Consider the following 26,486-nt stretch of genomic DNA (forward strand, 5'->3'; position numbering starts at 1 on the left):
AGCTAATTTGTTTTTAAATTCTCAAAGAATATAGGCTATTATTGTCAAATGTATAGGTCCATTATCTTTTTACATATTTCATATTTGGTTTTAGTTGTTTAAGTTTACACTGAAAACGTTTTTCTATCTCGAAAATGTTGGGGGGCAGGCAATGTCATCCCGCGACCCACAAGTGAGTCCCGACCCACAGTTTAGGAACCACTGGTGTAGAAGACACTTACGCACGCATGTACGCAGGGTAAGTTACTTTCTATAGTTATAGTTACTAGTTAGCTGTCCAAATTGTAATCAGTAACATATCTTTTGCATTACCCAAACTCAGTAACGTAATCTGATTACTTTCAGTTACTTTTGGATTACTTTCCCCTTAAGAGGCATTAAAAGAAGACAAAAAGGAACCATCTCAACACATTTGATGTCATCATAGTTGTCTCTGACTTGTGTTCAGACTCGCTCAGGTGGAACAAACTTAAACTTGTACCTTTTTTCAACGCTGAATTTGTCATTGACAAAACAGAAAGGTGTCATAATATTATTTTTTTTCCGGAAACATCCTTTCTGAATTTAAAAGTAATCCAAGAAGTAATCATCTAGTTTTTCAAAAGTATCTGTAATCTGATTACAATATTTTTTCTGGTAACAAAAATGATTACATTTACAGATTTTTTTTGTAATCAGATGACATGTAACTGATGATATGTAATTAGTTACTCCCCAACCCTGCACAGACAGACAAACACTCCCATGGACACACACACACACTTTCTCACTCTCTCTCTCAAACACACACACTTGTATGAGCCAGGGGAATGTGTAAGAGACATGACATGATGAGGTAAACAAGGTGGTGATCAAAGGGATGATGGTGCATTTGTTCCCTTCACACAAACATTTTTCAAACACACACTTTCATTTTCACCTTCATTTTACAGCTTTTGGATGCATGTTGTCTTTTGTGTAACAGAACCAAGAATGGCAGCGCATGGAAAAATGCACACAAAAAGTCACAGAACAATGCAAGGAAAAAGTGACAAACACGGAAAAAGGCAAACACTCAGCCATGCACATACACCCTCCTAGGGAATGAGAAGGAAAGCCCTCTGCCTGTAGGCTTATGTTATGACTCCATTCAATTTCTCCCTTCCATTGACGTCTAGGGTGCTGGCATCTATAGAACAGGTTCACATGGGAGACATATTTGTCACACACGATGAGTGTCCACCATCGGCTGTGAGGGCAGTAGACCGTGAGTCCCATGCAACCAGGCTTCGGTGGCTTGTTACAGCCTGTCTCAAACTCCTCTGTGGGAGAGAGAGAGTCCCAAATGAAGTTGGCAGCCTATTATTCCCTATATAGTATACTAGATTTGAGGGAATTTGCCACATATACAATGATTCATCTGTGTGGCATGAAGGTCTGGAGTAGAGGGAGATTATATCTCGGTTGGGATCTATCGAGTCCAAGATCTATACCTCAGCAATAAGGTAGGGAGTTCTGTATCATGAATATGGTCACAGGTAGATGGTGTTGTTCGTCCCGGCGCAACAGCGAGGGCCAATCTACCCTTAAAGTCCTTATACTCTTGCATAAGGGCCTTATCTTTTATATCAGTGAGAATTTATTTAAAAAAAAAAAAAAGGTTCAATTGGTACACTCCCTCGTAGGGTTAGTGCTTCCACACAGCCATATCTCCATGTTACAGTGCGTGTTTATGGAAAACACCTGGGCTAAAATTGCTATCTAGTGTGCTCCAAACACCTGTGTGTAAGTGTAGCTCGGGAATAGTTTTGGCGGTTGGAGGCACCCATAGCTGTGTGGATCTGTGCAAAACTGTTGCAGTAAGTATCATTTTTATTTGAAAGATTATTTCTCACTGATGAAAGGGCTATATGTTTCAAAAGCAGTATCGCAAGCAATGATTATTGACATTTCTAAACAGCATCGGGATTGTAGTTCACATGAGCCAGTCATGGGCGAAGTTAACCGCTGAAAACTGTAGGGAGAAGGCAGAATTCTGCCTCGAGTTTGAGAGCTAGGATCTATCCACAGAAACATGACGTAATATTCAAGCGCCTACGGCTTGCTGCGAACAAGCACTGACAAAGAAACATACCATCTCAGAACACAGGACCACTCCCCACAACATAAATGTATTTATCAACCATTCAGCACGGACTACACATGACAGAACTCATCTGGACAAGTTCATGGGGTGTGGTTTAATACCGTTTTAAATGCACCCCAGTAAGTAGGGTCCCTTGGGAAACACTGACCAACACTTTGGTTCCTGCCTTGTCACATAAGGTTTGATTGACATAAGACCAGTAAATTACTAGGTTCACCTGAATGAGCTATATTATATTGCCATTTTCTGCATTTTTTTAACCTTTATTTAACTAGGCAAGTCAGTTAAGAACAAATTCGTATTTACAATGACGGCCTATCAAAAGGCAAAAGGCCTCCTGCGGGGAAGGGGTTGGTATTAAAAATAAAATAAAAATATAGGACAAAATACACATAACGACAACAACATAGCATGTCAACAACACATGACAACACAGCATGGTAGCAACACAACATGACAACAACATGGTAGCGGCACAAAACATGGTACAGACATGATTGGGCACAGACAACAGCACAAAGGGCAAGAAGGTAGAGACAACAATGTCTCTACCTTCTACCTTCTAAATGTGAAGCAGTCCAACTGTCACTAAGAGTATCCATGATTGAGTCTTTGAATTAAGAGATAAAACTGTCCAGTGTTTTTTGCAGCTCAGAGCTGAAAAGAGGAGCAACCCAGGGATGTGTGTGCTTTGGGGACCTTTAACAGAATGTGACTGGCAAAACGGGTGTTGTATGTGGAGGATGAGGGCTGCAGTAGGTATCTCAGATAGGGGGGAGTTAGGTCTAAGAGGGTACATGCTTTGTCTTCTTCTTTAACGGACTGCGTGGTTTTACTCAGTTTCATTACATTAGCTATAGGCTACCACATGAATGCATAATATATAAACAATTTGCACTTCACATTCCAAAACAAGTACTTGCATGGTGGCTTCAATGACAGGTTTAGATACTCTGCGGTGCCTTGTTAGGTCGAGAGCTCAACTACGATATCCACAATCCCTTTCGCATCATACGCGGCAGGTTTTTCTCGGATCAGAGTACGCTACAATTCAAAACGAGACGTCTCTGTTTATGTTCAACATTACTCCAACATATTACTCTGCCGTCGGCACGGAGAGCGAAGTATTTTTAAAAAAACATGTATTTTGGGGAATGTAACTTTGTACAGGAAGAAAGCCAACACGAAAACGTCGTATGATTGGCCATTCTGACTCTTTTTTGTATGAAACGTTGAGAGATTTGTTGACAAATTGCCTTTGTTAGCTAGTAAACAAGCTAGCTCAAGGAAGTTGGGCTGAAGCGGCTGGTGGTGGATTGTTGTCAGCCGCTCACTGAGCGGTGTGTCTCGGAGGACAGACTCGACGGGAACCACCTCATCGACTCCGCTGTAAGTAGAACTAGCTAAGGCTAACCTTCCTCTCATTTACACAAGATAACTAACCATATTAACTTGCCAATCTCCTGTTTTCCTTTGTGAACCCGCTAGCTAGCTCACCTAAGGACAGTAGGCTAGCTAGCTAATATGATTGCTAGCTGGTGGAGAGATGTGCCAGTTAACGTTAATGTTACAGTAGCTAGTTATTCCTCTCAATAACCTAGCTTACTAATAATGGTCAGAATTTAGGCTATAACCAAGTCTTCTCTTAACGTTAGTCATAACTATTTATTTTGGTCATTGTAATATATATAATCATATTTTATCCAAAGCTATTTAGTCATAAATCCATACATTTTTACGCACGGTGGTCCCGGGAATCGAACGCACTATTCCGGCTTTGTCTACCAACTGAGCTAACGTTACTGGCTAACAAACTAGGTTTTGCATGTCAAGTTGGAATGGGATATCATTGCCTTGTTCAAGTATCTGATCTGCTTGCTACCCCTGCTTCTGCCTTTGTTGGTCCGGCGATGACTTGGATCAGCCTTTTTGACATCCGTGTCCCGTTGTCGTATCAATCATTCGGTTCCCCTTTCCAATTATCTTATCTCTTATTTCATAGCGGACCAATAGCTCGAATAGGGATTTGACTTGCCACTCAGCTATTGTTTAGCTACAAACGTTGTCGTCATTGCATTGCCAAAGGTCTTTGGACACTGTTAACTAACCTTCAAACGAGCTTCAATGCCATACAACTCTCCTTCCGTGGCCTCCAACTGCTCTTAAATGCAGGTAAAACTAAATACATGCTCTTCAACCGATCGCTGCCTGCACCTGCTCGCCTGTCCAGCATCACTACTCTGGACGGTTCTGACTTAGAATATGTGGACAACTACAAATACCTAGGTGTCTGGTTGGACTGTAAACTCTCCTTCCAGACTCACATTAAGCATTTCCAATCCAAAGTTAAATCTAGAATTGGCTTCCTATTTCGCAACAAAGCATCCTTCAATCATGCTGCCAAACATACCCTTGTAAAACTGACTATCCTACTGATTCATGACTTCGGCGATGTCATTTACAAAATAGCCTCCAATACTCTACTCAACAAACTGGATGCAGTCTATCACAGTGCCATCCGTTTTGTCACCAAAGCCCCATATACTACCCACCACTGCGACCTGTACACTCTCGTTGGCTGGCCCTCGCTTCATACTCGTCGCCAAACCCACTGGCTCCAGGTCATCTACAAGTCTTTGCTAGGTAAAGCCCCGCCTTATCTCAGCTCACTGATCACCATAGCAGCACCCACTCGTAGCACGCGCTCCAGCAGGTATATCTCACTGGTCGCCCCCAAAGCCAATTCCTACTTTGGCCGCCTTTCCTTCCAGTTCTCTGCTGCCAATGACTGGAACGAACTGCAAAAATCCCTGAAGCTGGAGACTCATATCTCCCTCTAACTTTAAGCACCAGCTGTCAGAGCAGCTCACAGATCATTGCACCTGTACATAGCCCATCTGTAAATAGCCCATCCAACTACCTCATCCCCATACTGTATTTATTTATTTATCTTGCTCCTTTGCACCCCAGTATCTCTACTTGCACATACATCTATCACTCCAGTTTTTAATTGGTATATTGTATTTACTTTGCCACCATGGCCTATTTATTGCCTCCCTTATCTTACCTCATTTGCACACACTGTATATAGACTTTTTCTACTGTATTATTGACTGTATGTTTTGTTTATTCCACGTTTAACTCTGTGTTGTTGTATGTTGTCGAAATGCTTTGCTTTATCTTGGCCATGTCGCAGTTGTAAATGAGAACTTGTTCTCAACTAGCCTACCTGGTTAAATAAAGGTGAAAAAAGGTCAACATGTTGTTTACAAACGGATTTTTGGCCAGAATATTTTTTGTTTCTAAACTTGAGATTGTGCGCGCACACACACCATATGTTTTACTATCCTTGTGGGTACCTAGCCTTAACCTGACTCCTGAACTTAGCCCTAGTTGTAACCAAAACACTAAACCTAACCCCTAAACGTAAAATAGCATTTGTCCTTCTGGGGATGTGGGAAATGTCCCTATGAGGGATAATGTTCCTTGTTTTACTTTTGGGCATTTCCAGTACCCTCAAGAATAGTAATATACACACACACACACGCACACCCCTTTCCACCCCAGAGGGTCTGGGGGGGGGGCTCTGTCCCACTCCAGAGGGTCTGAGGGGGGGGGGGGGGGCTCTGTCTCACTCCAGAGGGTCTGAGGGGGGGGGGGGGGGGGGGCTCTGTCTCACTCCAGAGGGTCTGAGGGGGGGGGGCTCTGTCTCACTCCAGAGGGTCTGAGGGGGGGGGGGGGGGCTCTGTCTCACTCCAGAGGGTCTGAGGGGGGGGGGGGGCTCTGTCTCACTCCAGAGGGTCTGAGGGGGGGGGGCTCTGTCTCACTCCAGAGGGTCTGAGGGGGGGGGGGGGGCTCTGTCTCACTCCAGAGGGTCTGAGGGGGGGGGGGGGCTCTGTCTCACTCCAGAGGGTCTGAGGGGGGGCTCTGTCCCACTCCAGAGGGTCTGAGGGGGGGGGGGGGGCTCTGTCTCACTCCAGAGGGTCTGGGGGGGCTCTGTCTCACTCCAGAGGGTCTGAGGGGGGGCTCTGTCTCACTCCAGATGGTCTGAGGGGGGGGGGGGCTCTGTCTCACTCCAGAGGGTCTGAGGGGGGGGGGGCTCTGTCTCACTCCAGAGGGTCTGAGGGGGGGGGGGCTCTGTCTCACTCCAGAGGGTCTGAGGGGGGGGGGGCTCTGTCTCACTCCAGAGGGTCTGAGGGGGGGGGGGGGGGCTCTGTCCCACTCCAGAGGGTCTGGGGGGGGGGGGGGGGGGCTCTGTCTCACTCCAGAGGGTCTGAGGGGGGGGGGCTCTGTCCCACTCCAGAGGGTCTGAGGGGGGGGGGGGGGGGCTCTGTCCCACTCCAGAGGGTCTGAGGGGGGGGGGGGGGCTCTGTCCTCTATTGAATCTCTGTAAATCAGGTCTTCAGATAAAACCCAGCTTGTGGTCAGTCGGAGGATGACTGCCTGATGCAGGTATCGGCTTACATGTGCATCAGTTTTAGCTGTGTAACACAAACACGAACACACACACAAACACACAGGCGCTGTGCGTCTCAGTTTCAGTCAGGAAACCGGAATTAAATCCTGATGGGAATCAGACAGACAGGAACGAAGAGGTCTAATGTCTTAATAGATGAAACAGCACCGTGTATCCATAGTAACCCTTGTGTATCCATAGTAACCCCCGTCTGTCCAGTGTGTCTGTAGGAACCCCCCGTCTGTCCAGTGTGTCTGTAGGAACCCCCCGCCTATCCAGTGTGTCTGTAGGAACCCCCCGCCTATCCAGTGTGTCTGTAGGAACCCCCCGCCTATCCAGTGTGTCTGTGGGAACCCCCCGCCTATCCAGTGTGTCTGTGGGAACCCCCCGCCTATCCAGTGTGTCTGTGGGAACCCTGTCCGGGGTGTGAGATATCCATTAATCCGGTTTTCAGTTTGAGCATTCTGTGTGTGTACGTGATGTGTGTAAATGAGCTGTTCTCTGGAGCTGTTGCGTCATGAGGCTTGGTACTGTGTGTGTGTGTGCACTGTATGCCTGTGTGTTTTGGCCTGTGTGTGTGTGTGCGCACTGTATGCCTGTGTGTTTTGGCCTGTGTGTGTGTGTGCACACTGTATGCCTGTGTGTTTTGGCCTGTGTGTGTGTGCACACTGTATGCCTGTGTGTTTTGGCCGGGTGTGTGTGGTGTGTGCACACTGTATGCCTGTGTGTTTTGGCCTGTGTGTGTGTGTGTGTGCACACTGTATGCCTGTGTGTTTTGGCCTGTGTGTGTGTGTGTGTGCACACTGTATGCCTGTGTGTTTTGGCCGGTGTGTGTGTGTGTGTGTGTGCACACTGTATGCCTGTGTGTTTTGGCCTGTGTGTGTGTGTGCACACTGTATGCCTGTGTGTTTTGGCCTGTGTGTGTGTGTGTGTGTGTGCACACTGTATGCCTGTGTGTTTTGGCCTGTGTGTGTGTGTGTGTGTGTGCACACTGTATGCCTGTGTGTTTTGGCCTGTGTGTGTGTGTGCACACTCTATGCCTGTGTGTTTTGGCCTGTGTGGGTGTGTGTGTGTGTGGCACACTGTATGCCTGTGTGTTTTGGCCGGTGTGTGTGTGTGTGTGCACACTCTATGCCTGTGTGTTTTGGCCTGTGTGTGTGTGTGTGTGCACACTCTATGCCTGTGTGTTTTGGCCTGTGTGTGTGTGTGCGCACTGTATGCCTGTGTGTTTTGGCCTGTGTGTGTGTGTGTGTGCGCACTGTATGCCTGTGTGTTTTGGCCTGTGTGTGTGTGTGTGTGTGCGCACTGTATGCCTGTGTGTTTTGGCCGTGTGTGTGTGTGTGTGTGTGCGCACTGTATGCCTGTGTGTTTTGGCCTGTGTGTGTGTGTGCGCACTGTATGCCTGTGTGTTTTGGCCTGTGTGTGTGTGTGCGCACTGTATGCCTGTGTGTTTTGGCCTGTGTGTGTGTGTGCGCACTGTATGCCTGTGTGTTTTGGCCTGTGTGTGTGTGTGTGTGTGTGTGTGCACACTGTATGCCTGTGTGTTTTGGCCTGTGTGTGTGCGCACTGTATGTCTGTGTGTTTTGGCCTGTGTGTTTTGGCCTGTGTGTGTGCACACTGTATGTGCCTGTACTCTGGATGGAATGCCTGGGTAGTTCCCCAGGTCATAACTGTGGGTGTGTACGTGTGTGTTTTTTGCTTACGTTTGTGCATACTGTAAGCTTATGAGTCTGTACTCTGAATGACATGCCTGGGTAAGTTCCCCAGGTCGTAACTGTGCGTGTATGAGGCTAGGGCCATCTGAGCAGCTTAGGCTAGGCTGTAGGCTACACTCTGCAGTGTATGAGGCTAGGAACATCTGAGCAGCTTAGGCTAGGCTGTAGGCTACACTCTGCAGTGTATGAGGCTAGGGCCATCTGAGCAGCTTAGGCTAGGCTGTAGGCTACACTCTGCAGTGTATGAGGCTAGGGCCATCTGAGCAGCTTAGGCTAGGCTGTAGGCTACACTCTGCAGTGTATGAGGCTAGGAACATCTGAGCAGCTTAGGCTAGGCTGTAGGCTACACTCTGCAGTGTATGAGGCTAGGGCCATCTGAGCAGCTTAGGCTAGGCTGTAGGCTACACTCTGCAGTGTATGAGGCTAGGAACATCTGAGCAGCTTAGGCTCGGCTGTAGGCTACACTGCAGTGTATGAGGCTAGGAACATCTGAGCAGCTTAGGCTAGGCTGTAGGCTACACTCTGCAGTGTATGAGGCTAGGAACATCTGAGCAGCTTAGGCTAGGCTGTAGGCTACACTCTGCAGTGTATGTGAAGCTTGCCACACTACTCTCCAGCTCAGCTTATTCGCTCCATTCAGTGTGCCGGGTTTGTGCATGTGAGATGGAGGATTACCAGGGTTTGTCATGGAAAGTGGGTCAGATAGTGGGTATGTTTTCACTGTCGTTTCTGTTAGTGGGGTAAGAAGGACAAAGGCCTGGTAAAATACCATCAGACCTTTTTTCCAAAGTGCTGGAGCAGATTTGACTGTTGGTCTCTCTTTCTCAGTCTCTACACCTTGCATCTATCTCGGTCTCTCTCTCTCTCTACTTCTTCCCTTCTATTTCTTTAGGTATCTTCCAAACCGTCTCTCTCCCTGACCCTCTGCTTCCCTCTTTCTCTACTTCTCCATCCCCCTCTTTCTTATTTACGCACATGATGTCATTCATACAGTCATGGAAGGACATACCTGCCAACACCTGAGCTTAAAGAAAATGTCAAATCTGGACACTGGGAGTTTGTTTCTGCACCGGACTGGAGAAACATTTTAACGGGAAAAACCCAACTAAGTCTGTTTGTGTTGTGAAGCTCTGCCTTTAGTCTAGCAGTTCACAACATTACAAATGCTGCTCCGGGGGGAAGTTTCCTTTATTTAACTAGGCAAGTCAGTTAAGAACATATTCTTATTTACAGTGACGGCCTACACCGGCCAAACCCGGACGACGCTGGGCAAGTTGTGCGCTGCCCTATGGGACTCCCAATCACAGCTGGTTATGATACAGCCTGGATTCGAACCAGGCTGTCTCTAGTGATGCCTCTAACACTGAGATGCAGTGTCTTAGACCGCTGCGCCACTCGGGAGCCCAAGGTACAGATCTAGGATCAGCTTTCCCTCCCCCAATGCTAACTAAATCCATTAGAGGGGATGCTAAACTGTCCCCAAATCAGCATTTAGGAGCAACTTCACTCAACTCCAAGAAGGTTAGCCTTACTGAGCAACTTCACTCAACTCCAAGAAGGTTAGCCTTACTGAGCAACTTCACTCAACTCCAAGAAGGTTAGCCTTACTGAGCAACTTCACTCAACTCCAAGAAGGTTAGCCTTACTGAGCAACTTCACTCAACTCCAAGAAGGTTAGCCTTACTGAGCAACTTCACTCAACTCCAAGAAGGTTAGCCTTACTGAGCAACTTCACTCAACTCCAAGAAGGTTAGCCTTACTGAAATGTAGTCGTTTGTATTGTGAACACAACATTTATGATATCTTTGACTTTCACCTCTCAGATTTGGAAAGTGAAAAACAAAGAGCTGAGTGGTAGTAGTAGTAGTTAGGGTTAGAGGGGAGGGCTGGTAGTAGTAGTAGTAGTAGTAGTAGTTACGGTTAGAGGGGAGGGCTGGTAGTAGTAGTAGTTAGGGTTAGAGGGGAGGGCTGGTAGTAGTAGTAGTAGTTAGGGTTAGAGGGGAGGGCTGGTAGTAGTAGTAGTAGTTAGGGTTAGAGAGGAGGGCTGGTAGTAGTAGTTAGGGTTAGAGGGGAGGGCTGGTAGTTAGGGTTAGAGGGGAGGGCTGGTAGTTAGGGTTAGAGGGGAGGGCTGGTAGTTAGGGTTAGAGGGGAGGGCTGGTAGTAGTAGTTAGGGTTAGAGGGGAGGGCTGGTAGTAGTAGTAGTAGTTAGGGTTAGAGAGGAGGGCTGGTAGTAGTAGTTAGGGTTAGAGGGGAGGGCTGGTAGTAGTAGTTAGGGTTAGAGGGGAGGGCTGGTAGTAGTAGTAGTAGTAGTAGTAGTTAGGGTTAGAGAGGAGGGCTTGGTAGTAGTAGTAGTTAGGGTTAGAGAGGAGGGTTGGTAGTAGTAGTAGTTAGGGTTAGAGGGGAGGGCTGGTAGTAGTAGTTAGGGTTAGAGGGGAGGGCTGGTAGTAGTAGTTAGGGTTAGAGGGGAGGGCTGGTAGTAGTAGTAGTAGTTAGGGTTAGAGAGGAGGGCTGGTAGTAGTAGTTAGGGTTAGAGGGGAGGGCTGGTAGTAGTAGTTAGGGTTAGAGGGGAGGGCTGGTAGTAGTAGTTAGGGTTAGAGAGGAGGGCTGGTAGTAGTTAGGGTTAGAGAGGAGGGCTGGTAGTAGTAGTTAGGGTTAGAGGGGAGGGCTGGTTAGTAGTAGTTAGGGTTAGAGGGGAGGGCTGGTAGTAGTAGGTAGTAGTAGTAGTTAGGGTTAGAGAGGAGGGTTGGTAGTAGTAGTAGTTAGGGTTAGAGGGGAGGGCTGGTAGTAGTAGTAGTAGTTAGGGTTAGAGGGGAGGGCTGGTAGTAGTAGTAGTAGTTAGGGTTAGAGGGGAGGGCTGGTAGTAGTAGTAGTTAGGGTTAGAGAGGAGGGCTGGTAGTAGTAGTAGTTAGGGTTAGAGAGGAGGGCTGGTAGTAGTAGTAGTAGTTAGGGTTAGAGAGGAGGGCTGGTAGTAGTAGTAGTAGTTAGGGTTAGAGAGGAGGGCTGGTAGTAGTAGTAGTAGTTAGGGTTAGAGAGGAGGGCTGGTAGTAGTAGTTAGGGTTAGAGAGGAGGGCTGGTAGTAGTAGTAGTAGTTAGGGTTATAGGGGAGGGCTGGTAGTAGTAGTTAGGGTTAGAGAGGAGGGCTGGTAGTAGTAGTAGTAGTTAGGGTTATAGGGGAGGGCTGGTAGTAGTAGTAGTTAGGGTTATAGGGGAGGGCTGGTAGTAGTAGTTAGGGTTAGAGGGGAGGGCTGGTAGTAGTAGTAGTAGTTAGGGTTAGAGAGGAGGGCTGGTAGTAGTAGTTAGGGTTAGAGGGGAGGGCTGGTAGTAGTAGTAGTAGTTAGGGTTAGAGAGGAGGGCTGGTAGTAGTAGTAGTAGTTAGGGTTAGAGGGGAGGGCTGGTAGTAGTAGTAGTAGTTAGGGTTAGAGGGGAGGGCTGGTAGGTAGTAGTTAGGGTTAGAGGGGAGGGCTGGTAGTAGTAGTAGTAGTTAGGGTTAGAGAGGAGGGTTGGTAGTAGTAGTAGTTAGGGTTAGAGAGGAGGGTTGGTAGTAGTAGTAGTTAGGGTTAGAGAGGAGGGCTGGTAGTAGTAGTAGTAGTTAGGGTTAGAGAGGAGGGGGCGTGGTAGTAGGGTGGGGAGGGGGTAGTAGTAGTAGTTAGGGTTAGAGAGGAGGGCTGGTAGTAGTAGTAGGGTTAGGGGAGGGTGGTAGGGTGTAGAGGGGAGGGCGTGGTAGTAGTAGTAGTTAGGGTTAGAGAGGAGGGCTGGTAGTAGTAGTAGTTAGGGTTAGAGAGGAGGGTCTGGTAGTAGTAGTTAGGGTTAGAGAGGAGGGTTGGTAGTAGTAGTAGTTAGGGTTAGAGAGGAGTGCTGGTAGTAGTAGTTAGGGTTAGAGAGGAGGGTTGGTAGTAGTAGTAGTTAGGGTTAGAGAGGAGTGCTGGTTGTAGGTGTTAGTGTAAGAGGGGAGTGCTGGTAGTAGTTCTCTCCTCTCCAGAACCCCCAGTCTCTCCCTCCTCTCTCAGGGGCTGCTGCTGGCAGTACAGGCTGTGCTTTAGGCACAGATTTATGATCAGTCTGCCTCTATCAGGTCAGCCCCCCTCCCTGCTGTCTTCCTGTGCAGAGTGAGTCTAGTGAGCCACACTTTCCCCCAGCTGCTGGTCACTGGAACGGGTGGTCACTGGAAAGGGTGGTCACTGGAACGGGTGGTTGGTTTCTGGGAAGGTCACAGTGTGTTCTTTACTGGCAGGAAGTAGTACCTAGACAGGGTGTGAGTGCCCATGTGGTTTTGAGTGCATGTGATGTGTGTGTGTGCTGTTTGTTGTCTGTCCGCTGTCTGTCTGTGTTCACCTCAGTGAATTATTGATGAGCCTGTAACTTGAACGCCTCCCCTCCTCTCCATCTCCCAGTCTCTCCATCTGTCACCAGTACCCTACATCCCAGTACTGCTTACTGGAGCCAGTACACCCCTCTCTGTCTCTCTCTGTCTCTCTGTGTGTTTGATGGGGATTACCTACCTAGTGACAATCATTTACTGTTAATGCGGCCACACACACACACACACGGTGGTGGTAGGCTGGGGCTGTATAATCGGTACCAGATGACCTTTGAAGATGGAAGGTGGGGGTCTCTGTACCTAATTACATTGACCTACACTGCGTTTTGTAGATTTCATGCGTTTCTGGTCCATTACAGCATGTGACTGGGCTGAGTGGATAGAAACATTGCTTTGAATACGAGTTCAGGTAGGCTACAGCCCACTTCTCCATTTTATGGAATACAGTGTCTAAGATTAAGTCAACCTCTGCCTTTGTAGCCTAAATTTGAGCAGTCCAAAGAAACATGTCCTCTATTGGAAGTCTTTCTTCTGTTAGTCTTATAGGCTATTGTTTTAAATAGGATTCTGGGAACTTTCAATAAATTCCCTGGTTTTCCATAAATCCCATTTCCGTATTTCCTTATTCCTTTCCGATTCCGGGAATCAGCCAACCAGGATTTCTGGGAAAATCAGGGAATTTGTTGAAAGTTCCATGAATTTTGCAACCCTAGTTTTAATTATCTGGAGTGTGTTTTATAAATGTCTGAAAGGCATTTGGGAACCAACCACTAGTGGAATTCACCCTCTGTTCAGTGTATTAGACCTTGTGATAATGTCTAGTTCATTTGACTTCCTCCTCTGTGGTCAGTCGGTTACTGCTTGGCACTCAGCATTAAGGGGTGAAGGCCTTGTGATAGACTAGTGTCCTGTCCTGGGGGTGTACTGAGGTGATAGACTAGTGTCCTGTCCTGGGGGTGTACTGAGGTGATAGACTAGTGTCCTGTCCAGGGGGTGTCCTGAGGTGATAGACTAGTGTCCTGTCCAGGGGGTGTCCTGAGGTGATAGACTAGTGTCCTGTCCAGGGGGTGTCCTGAGGTGATAGACTAGTGTCCTGTCCTGGGGGTGTACTGAGGTGATAGACTAGTGTCCTGTCCTGGGGGTGTACTGAGGTGATAGACTAGTGTCCTGTCCTGGGGGTGTACTGAGGTGATAGACTAGTGTCCTGTCCTGGGGGTGTACTGAGGTGATAGACTAGCGTCCTGTCCAGGGGGTGTACTGAGGTGATAGACTAGCGTCCTGTCCAGGGGGTGTACTGAGGTGATAGACTAGCGTCCTGTCCAGGGGGTGTACTGAGGTGATAGACTAGCGTCCTGTCCAGGGGGTGTACTGAGGTGATAGACTAGCGTCCTGTCCAGGGGGTGTACTGAGGTGATAGACTAGTGTCCTGTCCTGGGGGTGTACTGAGGTGATAGACTAGTGTCCTGTCCAGGGGGTGTACTGAGGTGATAGACTGGCATCCTGTCCAGGGGGTGTACTGAGGTGATAGACTGGCGTCCTGTCCAGGGGGTGTACTGAGGTGATAGACTGGCGTCCTGTCCAGGGGGTGTCCTGAGGTGATAGACTGGCGTCCTGTCCAGGGGTGTCCTGAGGTGATAGACTGGCGTCCTGTCCAGGGGGTGTCCTGAGGTGATAGACTAGCGTCCTGTCCAGGGGGTGTACTTGAACATCAAGCTGCCACACTACAGAAACAGGAGATGGGCTCCAGCTCGTACAAGCCAAGGCTACTTACTGTGGTCAGTCAGTCCATTCCCCCAATGGGCAAACGTCCAGTCATCAGCTCAGCTGCCACGGATGACCCAGTTGTCGTGGGAGTGGCACCGATTGGTCCCAGATTCTCTTGGCAGGCAGGTCCCATGTCCTTTCCAGCTGGAACATGGTTTATTTAACCAAGCTAATTTAATACTGAGGAGAAGGATTTCAACCTGCTCAGAAAGATGACAGATGGATGGGGGTTATCTCAAACACAACAACAACCAGCACTACATTGGTAGATCTTAGATCCGAGAATGAGGAAGATTCTGGCAATCACACAGACACAGAGAATGATTGAAAGCCTGAGAAATGTTAGAAATTGTGAAAAGTGTCATTCAACTTTCATACATTCACCTACATTCTGGAAACCATTTTTTAGGTCAGATGCTTGGCAATGGGTACAATGGAACGGTTCTGATAGGTTTCCATTTCCGACAAGTTGGTGGCTGTGTGGGAGAATTTGCTGAGTTGAGTTGGCCACGTCTACTGATGTTTAACCTTTTATTAGGTTAGTCTTGTTGAGATTAACATCTCTGTTTCAAGAGAGACCAGGATAGCAGCATCAGCACAGCAGTATCAGACAAACTGCCATGACATCAGCCAGAGGAAAATGACATAAATATAAACTGCATGTTCCCATGTCTGGAGGCGAACTACGCCATCTAGCCCACAACAATGCATCTCATCATCTGGTTTGTACTCCGGTCTTCTGACAGTTTGGCTGGTTTGTGTATGCAAGTGTTTGATCTGAGGCTATCTAACTTCATGTCTCATTAAAGGGCGCCCGTGTTCACTTTCTTCTTGTTTCGGTTACTCAGGGGGACATCACACAGACAGACACACACATACTCACCAAACTCCAAAAAATCACTTTAAACAGTAAAATGGCTCTTTGGCTAGCTTTTGCTACAGCCTATATCAATGAGCGTTAGCATTCTAGCTAACAACTGCTGCATCCAAAACAGTTATTTTGCAAGATCACAGCCGAATATAATCTTAGAGACTGTTCAAGCAAGAATCTAAACATTGTAAGCGTAAGTTATTTTGTTTAGCCTAAGATTTATGTTTTTACTATTTCTATGTTGAATGGGTGCAGAGTGCGATGGCTTTCTTACAGCCGCGTGCATCTGTGTGTGATGTCAGTGTGTCGTGTTCTGGAAAATTGTCTTTAGCCTGTTGTCCATCTTCTTTTTAAATAGTCAGCCAACGTGTTTTCAGCACTATTATTTCCCTGATTGATCAAAACGTGTTTTCTCATGCTCTCTCTCGTCTCTCTGCAGCAGTCACATAGTGAGCAATATGTTTCAACATCAAATTGCAATAAATTTGCAGTATGGAATTGTATCAACACCTAATTATGATGATAATATGGTATCTTGAGGTCCCTCGTTGGCATGGGTTGGGTGAACCCCAACAACACACTGTTGTTGGCGTATACCGGTCATTAAAAATATTCATGCGAGTAGACTGCTGATTGGCCATCTCATCCTCCTTAGGAGGATGACTGCATTCTATGAGGAAGTAGCAAGCATTTTTTTTTTACGGTCTGTTTGAGATACAATTTGTAAGGTGGGTTTTTTATGTGTTTGTTTTCTCCAATTTAAGCTTTGGCCACCTGAGTATAGAATGAGTCGACAACATTATTTGGGTATGAGTTAACAGAATATTAACTTTTACACGTGAGATTTTGACTGGACAGTTTACTTTTTTGTCAACGGATATCTAATCACCTGACCCTGATGGCATCCTGACATGCAGTACTTTCAGGTTTCTCCGTTTTCACCAGTTTGATTCACTCCCTCAGTTGGCTTCCCCTGGTCAGCTAACCGGCAGAAAGAAAAAGGCTTTGAGCTCCCTCCCTACGTTCCCCAGCAACACGCATCCACATACGCACACAGAATATGCACGCTCACGAACACATCACTCAGGCAGTCCTCTCCGAAAACAGTACCTCTCCCTATTATCATCCCCCACTCACCAGTCTTTTAATCTTTTACATCCTGAACGTCAGCCTGCGGAGGAGGGTTTAACGTCCTGAACGTCAGCCTGCGGAGGAGGGTTTAACGTCCTGAACGTCAGCCTGCGGAGGAGGGTCTAACGTCCTGAACGTCAGCCTGCGGAGGAGGGTCTAACGTCCTGAACGTCAGCCTGCGGAGGAGGGTCTAACGTCCTGAACGTCAGCCTGCGGAGGAGGGTCTAACGTCCTGAACGTCAGCCTGCGGAGGAGGGTCTAACGTCCTGAACGTCAGCCTGCGGAGGAGGGTCTAACGTCCTGAACGTCAGCCTGCGGAGGAGGGTCTAACGTCCTGAACGTCAGCCTGCGGAGGAGGGTTTAACGTCCTGAACGTCAGCCTGCGGAGGAGGGTTTAACGTCCTGAACGTCAGCCTGCGGAGGAGGGTTTAACGTCCTGAACATCAGCCTGCGGAGGAGGGTTTAACGTCCTGAACATCAGCCTGCGGAGGAGGGTTTAACGTCAGCCTGCGGAGGAGGGTTTTAGAAAGACGGACAAACATCTAGACATCAAATTGTATTTGTTACATGCCCAGAATACAGCAGGCCTTAACCAACAATGCAGTTTTAAACCTAAACAACATGACACTTTTTGCAACAGACTTTTAGGAACACAGACACATAAATGCTGATGACACACTCTTCATAGTGGTAGTGATGTTGATTACCTTGATGTAGGCTTTAGGCGACCTCTGCTTCATGACCAATAACTCGCACTGTATTAACGTCCCAGCACTGGTAGGATCATTCGCTAGTGAATTTCTCCATCGTAAAGTTATCAGTGGATTTATAATAGACTAGGCCTATCTGTGGATGGCGCATGTGTACAGTGCAGTAAGAATGTTGTTGAAGTGTTCCACAAACAGTCAGCCAAATCTCAGACCTCCCATACAACCCTCAGCTCTCGACCATTATTTTATTTAACCTTTATTTAACTAGGCAAGTCAGTTAAGAACAAATTCTTATTTACAATGACGGCCTAGGAACAGTGGATTAACTGCCTTGTTCAGGGGCAGAAGGACTGATTTTTACCTTATCAGCTCGGGGATTCGATCTAGCAACCTTTCGGTTACTGGCCCAACGTTCTAACCACTAGGCTACCTGCCGCCCCAATGCAGGGGGTCAGACAGCCTTCCTAACCCACAGGTTAGTTTCATAATACAGATGGCCTTCCTGCTCTCCTAGCCAGGCCCCAGACCAGTGCTCCAGAACCCCATCCCAGTCCAGAGTAAAAACATTGTTTATCATCCGTATGGGACATCACAGGAGACACACGTAGCCTACACACATCTCCTCTCCTTGTCTAGAACACGATTTCCCTCCCAAATCCCAGGTAGCCTACACACATCCCCTCTCCCTGTCTAGAACACGATTTCCCTCCCAAATCCCAGGTAGCCTACACACATCCCTCTCCCTGTCTAGAACACGTTACTACACACATCCCCTCTCCCTGTCTAGAACACGATTTCCCTCCCAAATCCCAGGTAGCCTACACACATCCCTCTCCCTGTCTAGAACACGTTATCCCTCCCAAATCCCAGGTAGCCTACACACATCCCCTCTCCCTGTCTAGAACACGTTATCCCTCCCAAATCCCAGGTAGCCTACACACATCCCTCTCCCTGTCTAGAACACGATTTCCCTCCCAAATCCCAGGTAGCCTACACACATCCCTCTCCCTGTCTAGAACACGTTATCCCTCCCAAATCCCAGGTAGCCTACACACATCCCCTCTCCCTGTCTAGAACACGTTATCCCTCCCAAATCCCAGGTAGCCTACACACATCCCTCTCCCTGTCTAGAACACGATTTCCCTCCCAAATCCCAGGTAGCCTACACACATCCCCTCTCCCTGTCTAGAACACGATTTCCCTCCCAAATCCCAGGTAGCCTACACACATCCCCTCTCCCTGTCTAGAACACGATTTCCCTCCCAAATCCCAGGTAGCCTACACACATCCCCTCTCCCTGTCTAGAACACGTTATCCCTCCCAAATCCCAGGTAGCCTACACACATCCCCTCTCCCTGTCTAGAACACGTTATCCCTCCCAAATCCCAGGTAGCCTACACACATCCCCTCTCCCTGTCTAGAACACGTTATCCCTCCCAAATCCCAGGTAGCCTACACACATCCCCTCTCCCTGTCTAGAACACGATTTCCCTCCCAAATCCCAGGTGACTGAGATATGATTCCTTCTCTTTCTTCTCCTTCCCTCTCTTTTGATATTTTACACATCCCTGCTCATCGATTAGATGGGTTACACAGGAAGAACGAGGGAGGGAGGCAAAGACAGGGAGTCTGTGAGAGGTATCGTTGGGGTCGATCTCCTTTCCCGAGCGTCCCCTCAGATTGATTACCTGGTCATCAGACTTGTAATCTTCAGCGTGTGCAAACCAATCCTCCTCTGATCCCTCCATGCAACCAACACACTCAGGAGTCCGGACCGGACGCAGGGCGTAAGCAACAGCCAACACACTCAGGAGACCGGATGCAGGGCGTAAGCAACAACCAACACACTCAGGAGTCCGGACCAGACGCAGGGCGTAAGCAACAACCAACACACTCAGGACGGACCGGACGCAGGGCGTAAGCAACAACCAACACACTCAGGAGTCCAGACCAGACGCAGGGCGTAAGCAACAGCCAACACACTCAGGAGTCCGGACCGGACGCAGGGCGTAAGCAACAACCAACACACTCAGGAGTCCGGACCAGACGCAGGGCGTAAGCAACAACCAACACACTCAGGAGACCGGACGCAGGGCGTAAGCAACAACCAACACACTCAGGAGTCCAGACCGGACGCAGGGCGTAAGCAACAGCCAACACACTCAGGAGTCCGGACCGGACGCAGGGCGTAAGCAACAACCAACACACTCAGGAGTCCGGACCGGACGCAGGGCGTAAGCAACAACCAACACACTCAGGAGTCCGGACCGGACGCAGGGCGTAAGCAACAACCAACACACTCAGGAGACCGGACGCAGGGCGTAAGCAACAGCCACGCGCACGCCTATTTATTTGGACAATGAAGCTTCAACTTTTTCAGTCTCTGTACTCCAGCATTTTGGATTTGAGATGAAAAGTTTCATTTGAGGCGACAGTACAGAACGGCACCTTTTATTTCAGGGTGTTTTCATACGTATGTTTTACCGTTTAGAAATGAAAGCACTTTATCTATTCAAAGCTGTCATTTGAAGGTTCATTAGTATTTGGACAAATTGACTTGTGTGTATTAAAGTAGTCAAACGTTTACTATTTGGTCCCATAATCCGAGCACACAGTGATTACATCAAGCTTGTGACTCTACAAACTTTTTGGATGCATTTACAGTTTTTGGTTGTGTTTCAGGATCTGTTGTACCCAATAGAAATGAATGGTAAATAATATATTGAGTCACTTTTCTTGTAAATAAGAATAAAATATGTTTCTGAACACTTCTATTGATGTGGATGCCACCATGATCGTGAATAATGATGAGTGCGAAAATTAGAGGCATCAATGTCACCCCCCCCAATGCTAAATGCTAACCTCTCCTGTTATTGGTAATGGTGAGAGGTTAGAATTTTTTTATTTTATTTATTTCAACTTTATTTAACCAGGTAGGCAAGTTGAGAACAAGTTCTCATTTACAATTGCGACCTGGCCAAGATAAAGCAAAGCAGTTTGACACACAACAACACAGAGTTACACATGGAGTAAAACTGTCTTGGCGGTATGATATTTGTTTATCGTAGAAGTGGTTACCCCTCTTTCCGCCCCTTTAAAAACCTCTGCAGCATGCGTCAGTCTAGATACCATTTGGGAAAACCATGAGAGGAATTCCTGGGAATTGTACAAAGCCTTTGTTTTCCTCCTTTCTCTGTAAAAGCCATCAAGGGCAGAATGTTATCCAGAGCCACGTGGCTATATACTGTTGGAACTGAGCTGTGGTTTAACACTGCTGCCATCTTCCTACAGCTAGCGCTGCCTGGGGTAGTACTAGAGTGTTGGCCTAGCTAGTGCTCATCGAAGGTAGGGATGGGCGTTTGCAGTAATTTCACTATTCTAATATTATTTAAAAAATCTGACATGCGTTTACTTTTGTAACTTACATTTTTAACTTGAACGGCTTCCCCTTTATTTCTGCAGCGGGGGAGGGGTCGTCTGTGTGAGCTGTGAGGGGAAGAGACGAATTAGCCATGCCAACTCGGCTACAGCCAAGACTAGCTAACTTGTAGCAGCCACAGTGTTATCTTTTACATTTTAGTCATTTAGCAGACGCTTTTATGCAGAGCGACTTACAGGAGCAATTAGGATTCAGTGCCTTGCACAAGGGCACATCAACAGATTATTTTCGCCTAGTCGTAAATATTTTTTTGTATTTTACTCCCTTTTTCTCCCCAATTTTGATCTTGTCTCATCACTGTAACTCCCCAACGGGCTCGGAGGAGAAGGTCGAGTCATGCGTCCTCCAAAACATGACCCGCCAAACCGCGTTTCTTAACACCCGCTTTACCCGGAAGCCAGCCGCACCAATGTGTCAGAGGAAACACCGTTCACATGATGACCGAGGTCAGCCTGCAGGTGCCCGGCCCGCCACAAGGAGTCGCTAGAGCGCGATAAGCCAAGTAAAGCCCCCCTGACCAAACCCTCCCCTAACCCTGACGACGCTGGGCCAATTGTGCGCCACCCAATGGGACTCCAGATCACAGCTGGTTGTGATACAGCCCGGGATCGAACCCGGGTCTGTAGTGTTGCCTCTAGCACTGCGAAGCAGTGCCTTCGACCGCTGCGCCACTTGGGAGGCCCGGCCCAACGCTCTTAACTGCTACCATACCTTCCGTTGTAGCGGCATCCCATCTAACACTGCCTGTCCTGGCTGGAGTAGCCTAGAGAAGCTAGCTAGCTAAGCTAGCCATCTAACGTTAGGCTAATTGCAGGCTACATTCTTCACTTTCTCCCCAACCCCATTCAGAGATCAATGTTCATTCTCAGCTTACCTCCTAACCTGCTCGTTCTCATTTAACTCCACTAACTTTATTAATTCTGTAGTTTTAATTTAATCTTGCATTGCATTAGTGAACTCTCATTTCACTTGCCACGCATAGTCTCTTTTTTGGGGGGTTCTACCCAACGTTCCCTGGTAGGCTGTCATTGTAAATAAGAATTTGTTCTTAACTAACTTGCCTAGTTAAATTTTTTAAAATCCCTCAATTTTGGGGGGGAAATATTTAAAATATCTATTTTTTTGTGTATTTCACGAGAGTTCTGAACCTTTCTATTCTCATAGATTCTACATATTGTAAATTAAAGAAACATTTTTGCTAAGAGTATTATTATTATTATTATTATTATTATTATTATTATTATATTGATCAATGACTGACTTTTTAAATCACCCAGCAGTGCTATTTGCAGAGTTGGCTCTAGTTAAATGTTGCAATTCTTCAGCCATTCCTGAACCTGTGACCAAAAACAAGCTACATATGGGCCGCACCAAAACAAATGATTCCGTCTCTTCGCAACAAAATATGCAGAGCTGGGATGATTGTACCCCTACATATATATCATTCTATTGGTTGCAATGATTGAAATGGAAAAACTTATGTTTTGAATCCAGTGTCATTTTGTGTATCAGCTCATAAACCATGTGCCATGGAATCGGTACATTTAAAAATCTCTTCCCAACTATTTTGCAATCAACTGGTATACTTTTTTATTTATCACAATTTTCTTTAGCCATTTTTTGTTTTTAATGCAGGGCCAACAGATAAGTTCCTTACTTACTCCCCCTTCCGCTTGCCTCTTCCATTTGTGCGGTAATGCTGCAATTAGTTGGTTGAGTAGATCCTCCACCGGTCCTATTTATGATATAATTTACAAAGATTAGACAACAACAAAACATTTTTTTTGAAACATTTTTCAAAAAATATAGTTTTTTTAAATCAATTAGTATATTTGAGTTTAACCATAATATTTGTTCTGTCTTTTCTGGTGGATTAACCTGAAATTGCAACCAGCTGTCAATGGTTTGTTTTAAAAATAGCGATATTTATTTTAGAGATTGTTTTAATTTTTTAATAACCGAAAGTGAGAGGTTATTCTGAATCTGAATAAAGGGGAAAAAAGGCCATTTAAAAAAAAATATATATATATTATTTCACCTTTATTTAATTCTTGAACATGGGGTGAGACATTCTTACTAATCTGCTGGAGAACCAGTTCGGATTTAAGTATAACTTTTGTATGACTGAAGCCTTTAGTGAGAGGTCTAATGCTTTAATATTTAATCATTTCTGCCCTCCAAATTCATATTCAGTATATAAATAGGCCCGTTTTAATTTTGTTTGGCTTGCCGTTCCAAATAAAATAGAATATTTCTGCAAATAGGTAAACTGGGATATGACTAAAGAGTTAATCAGGGTGATTTTTTTTTGGGAATAGACAGGTATTTTCCTTTCCACGGCAGAAAGAGCTTATCTATTTTTGCTGACTTTCTATTAAAATGTATTGTAGTGAGCCTCTGACTGTAGACCTAGTGCCGCTTTGATTGGCTAACTAAAACAAGCTACATGTGTGAAGACGCCTGTCTTTTTATGGGGTGCATGTCATAAAAATGACTTTTAAAAGTAGTTTTATTAAATTAAGAATTTGAAATGTCATGGTATATCCTTGTATGCAGCAATGTAACATGGATATTTCATTTTTAAAATAGGCCTGTAATGTTTTCTTATAAAAATGAATACTCACACAAGAAATCAAATACGAATGTCGGTTCAGATATCCAAATATTTCAGTAACCGTGCCCATCCCCAGTTGAGAGTAAACAACCTAAGTACAGGAGTGTTCTCGCTGAAGGTTGAGAGTTGGCAATTTAGCTCATTGCCCTTAATGGAGGCTGAAGTGCAGAGAGTTGATAGCCATCAATGAGACTGGCTTAACTATAATATATCTAGTTTAGCAGAATGTCCTGGGATTTGAACCCACTATCCTGCCATTACAAGTGCCAGGCTGTTCCAGCTGAGCTGCATAGGGCCCCTGTTACTTATTTAACCAGCCAGCCAATTAGCCAGTCTACAAACCATTTAGGCAGCGAGTCAGCTAAGCAGCCAGTCCTCCAGCCAGCCAGCAGCACTAAGTGAAAGTAAGATGACTGATACTGACTTAGCTTAGCACTCTCTCTTAGTGGTGCTGGCAGACTGGGTGCCAGAAAGGTTCGCGGACTGACTAAATGGCTGGCTGGTTGACTGGCAGGCTGTCTGGTTGGTTGGTCGACTGGCTGGGAGGTTAGCTGGCTGATTGACTGGTCAGCTGGCTGTCTGGCTAGTTTGTTGGCTGGCTGGTTGACTAGCTGTCTGGTTAGCAGGCTGGCTAACTGGCTAGCCTGTTGGATATCCCAGGAGGCAGCTGGTGTTTGCCCAGGAAGCAGGCTATCTGCTGGGGCCACTGATGTGGTTCTCCTTCCCCATGGAGGTCCTCCACCACGCCTGGTCTAGGTATGCCTTCTCTCTCTCTCTATCTCTCTATCTCTCTATCTCTATCTATCTATCTGGGACTTTTCTCTCTCTCATGAAATGAGTAGCTCTGACCCCTGAGACGTAGGCTACCCCACACCAGGGTTTCACCAGTCTTTATTTTGATGTGGGCACTAGTGTTATTTTGCTGAGAGGTATGAAGTAGGTTGTGTATGTGAATCTGTTTCCAGGAAACTGGCCCAATATGTTCCATTTGTGAATCACCTCAACTCCCAGTTTAAGTGACGTCATCATCGCAGTTCTCACAAGCTTCTCTATCAACAGCCAGTCCAGTGTGCATTCTGAACACTCAAGTGTGGTTGAAGAATAGCACACCTTTCCCTTTCATTGAACTGTTGAAGGACGGGACTCAACCTGCGTGCCAAACAGGACACAGGCTAATTGTTGGTGTTGTTTTTAGGGGGGGAAACTGCCTGGCTGCACAAAGGCACCGTTGTCTGAGGAAGTGAGGTCACTGTGAAAACCCTGGGTTGTATTCATTAGGGGAAACGGTAGCAAAACCCTTTGCAAGTTGAAACTTTAAGCACCCCTTGTTTTTCTGCCAAGCGCAGGGGAGTTTGGTGACCGCTTGTGGGAGTATAAACCCATCCTTAGGTGATACACAGAGACACAGCAGCAACCGTTTCAACCCCAGACCACATAGCGAACACACACACACACACACACACACACCACACGTGTGGGTGTAGTTATCCTTTAATGCAGGGGGCACTAGCCAGAGACCGTTGTTTGGTTAGCGGTGTTTCTGTAGCCCTCATGAGATTGCAGAGTTTTCTAAGCAAATGGCCACTGGATTGATGCAAATAATCATGGTATCATTCTGCCAGGTAGGCATAGGCTGCTTTGTAGTTAGCTTTAAATTGAGAGAGTTTTTGGAAAAGCCTTTCCATCTACCAGCAGATGGTTATCATTAGCATCATCGCTAAGTGTAGACTAGACATAAGAGCACCACAACACAGATGGGCATTCCTGAGCCCTTTCAGAAAGATGCAGGAAAATACTAATCACTGGTGCATTTTCTTCATGTCTTGTGAGTCACATGGGCAATTTTTAAGGAATGTTCTAGTAAGTTCAATACATTTTTGGAGTATTGTTTAATTCAGGTTTAATGTCTGGATTCCGTGCTTGGCGCAACGCAGATCGTTTTTCTAGGGCCCTATTTGTGTGTGTGTGTCTTAAAGGGTGTGTGGTGGTGTAACTGTCAGTGACTTCCTGTTCAGTGTAAGGTGAGACCTGAGGGATCAGGTGACTTCCTGATGTTGTGAGCTGTGTTCTCCACGTGTGACTGACCTCATGCTCGCTCTCTCTTTCTCTCTCTCTTTCTCTCTCTCTCTCTCTCTCTCTCTCTCTCTCTCTCTCTCTCTCTCTCTCTCTCTCTCTCTCTCTCTCTCTCTCTCTCTAGGGTTGCGGCGGCAACAGGCACATGCAGGATGAGGAGGCGGAGCTGAGGCTCAGCTGACCCCGCCCCTTTAGTGTGACCTCACCCATCCAGCCTGCCGGGCCCATGTTCTCTCCAGAGCAGGAAAATATCTCCCCCTCCTCCACCTCTTCCTCCAAAGTGCCAGTGAAATATGGAGAGCTCATGGTGCTGGGGTAAGGAGCCAACCACATAACACTTCACCACTTAGTTACTAACTCAGATCCTTATGGCTGTTCCTCTATGTTGATGATACTAACTCAGATCCTTATGGCTGTTCCTCTATGTTGATGATACTAACTCAGATCCTTATGGCTGTTCCTCTATGTTGATGATACTAACTCAGATACTTATGGCTGTTCCTCTATGTTGATGATACTAACTCAGATCCTTATGGCTGTTCCTCTATGTTGATGATACTAACTCAGATCCTTATGGCTGTTCCTCTATGTTGATGATACTAACTCAGATACTTATGGCTGTTCCTCTATGTTGATGATACTAACTGGTCTCCAGGCTGTCAGGTAGATGATTATAACAGTAGTGTTGGTCCTGGTCTCCAGGCTGTCAGGTAGATGATTATAACAGTAGTGTTGGTCCTGGTCTCCAGGCTGTCAGGTAGATGATTATAACAGTAGTGTTGGTCTCCAGTCTGTCAGGTAGATGATTATAACAGTAGTGTTGGTCTCCAGGCTGTCAGGCTGATGATTATAACAGTAGTGTTGGTCTCCAGGCTGTCAGGTAGATGATTATAACAGTAGTGTTGGTCTCCAGGCTGTCAGGCTGATGATTATAACAGTAGTGTTGGTCCTGGTCTCCAGACTGTCAGGTAGATGATTATAACAGTAGTGTTGGTCTCCAGACTGTCAGGTAGATGATTATAACAGTAGTGTTGGTCCTAGTCTCCAGGCTGTCAGGTAGATGATTATAACAGTAGTGTTGGTCCTGGTCTCCAGACTGTCAGGTAGATAATTATAACAGTAGTGTTGGTCCTGGTCTCCAGACTGTCAGGTAGATGATTATAACAGTAGTGTTGGTCTCCAGACTGTCAGGTAGATGATTATAACAGTAGTGCTGGTCTCCAGGCTGTCAGGCTAGATGATTATAACAGTAGTGTTGGTCCTGGTCTCC

General features: G+C 46.6%; 1 protein-coding gene across 1 annotated transcript in view; it reads left to right on the forward strand.

The window, feature by feature from the left end:
* The first annotated feature begins 3,113 nt into the window (after positions 1-3,113).
* Positions 3,114-26,486, forward strand: part of LOC106563028 (E3 ubiquitin-protein ligase pellino homolog 1) — a 169,150-nt gene continuing 145,777 nt past the window's right edge. Inside the window, exons 1-2 of the mRNA XM_082964930.1 lie at positions 3,114-3,514; positions 25,341-25,531. Of these exons, the coding sequence (XP_082821056.1) occupies positions 25,443-25,531 (89 nt within the window). The 5' untranslated portion in view covers positions 3,114-3,514; positions 25,341-25,442. The remainder of the gene's footprint in view (positions 3,515-25,340; positions 25,532-26,486) is intronic.

The sequence above is a fragment of the Salmo salar genome, chromosome 18, assembly GCF_965601325.2.
Source record: "Salmo salar chromosome 18, fSalSal1, whole genome shotgun sequence".
Classification (NCBI taxonomy): domain Eukaryota; kingdom Metazoa; phylum Chordata; class Actinopteri; order Salmoniformes; family Salmonidae; genus Salmo; species Salmo salar.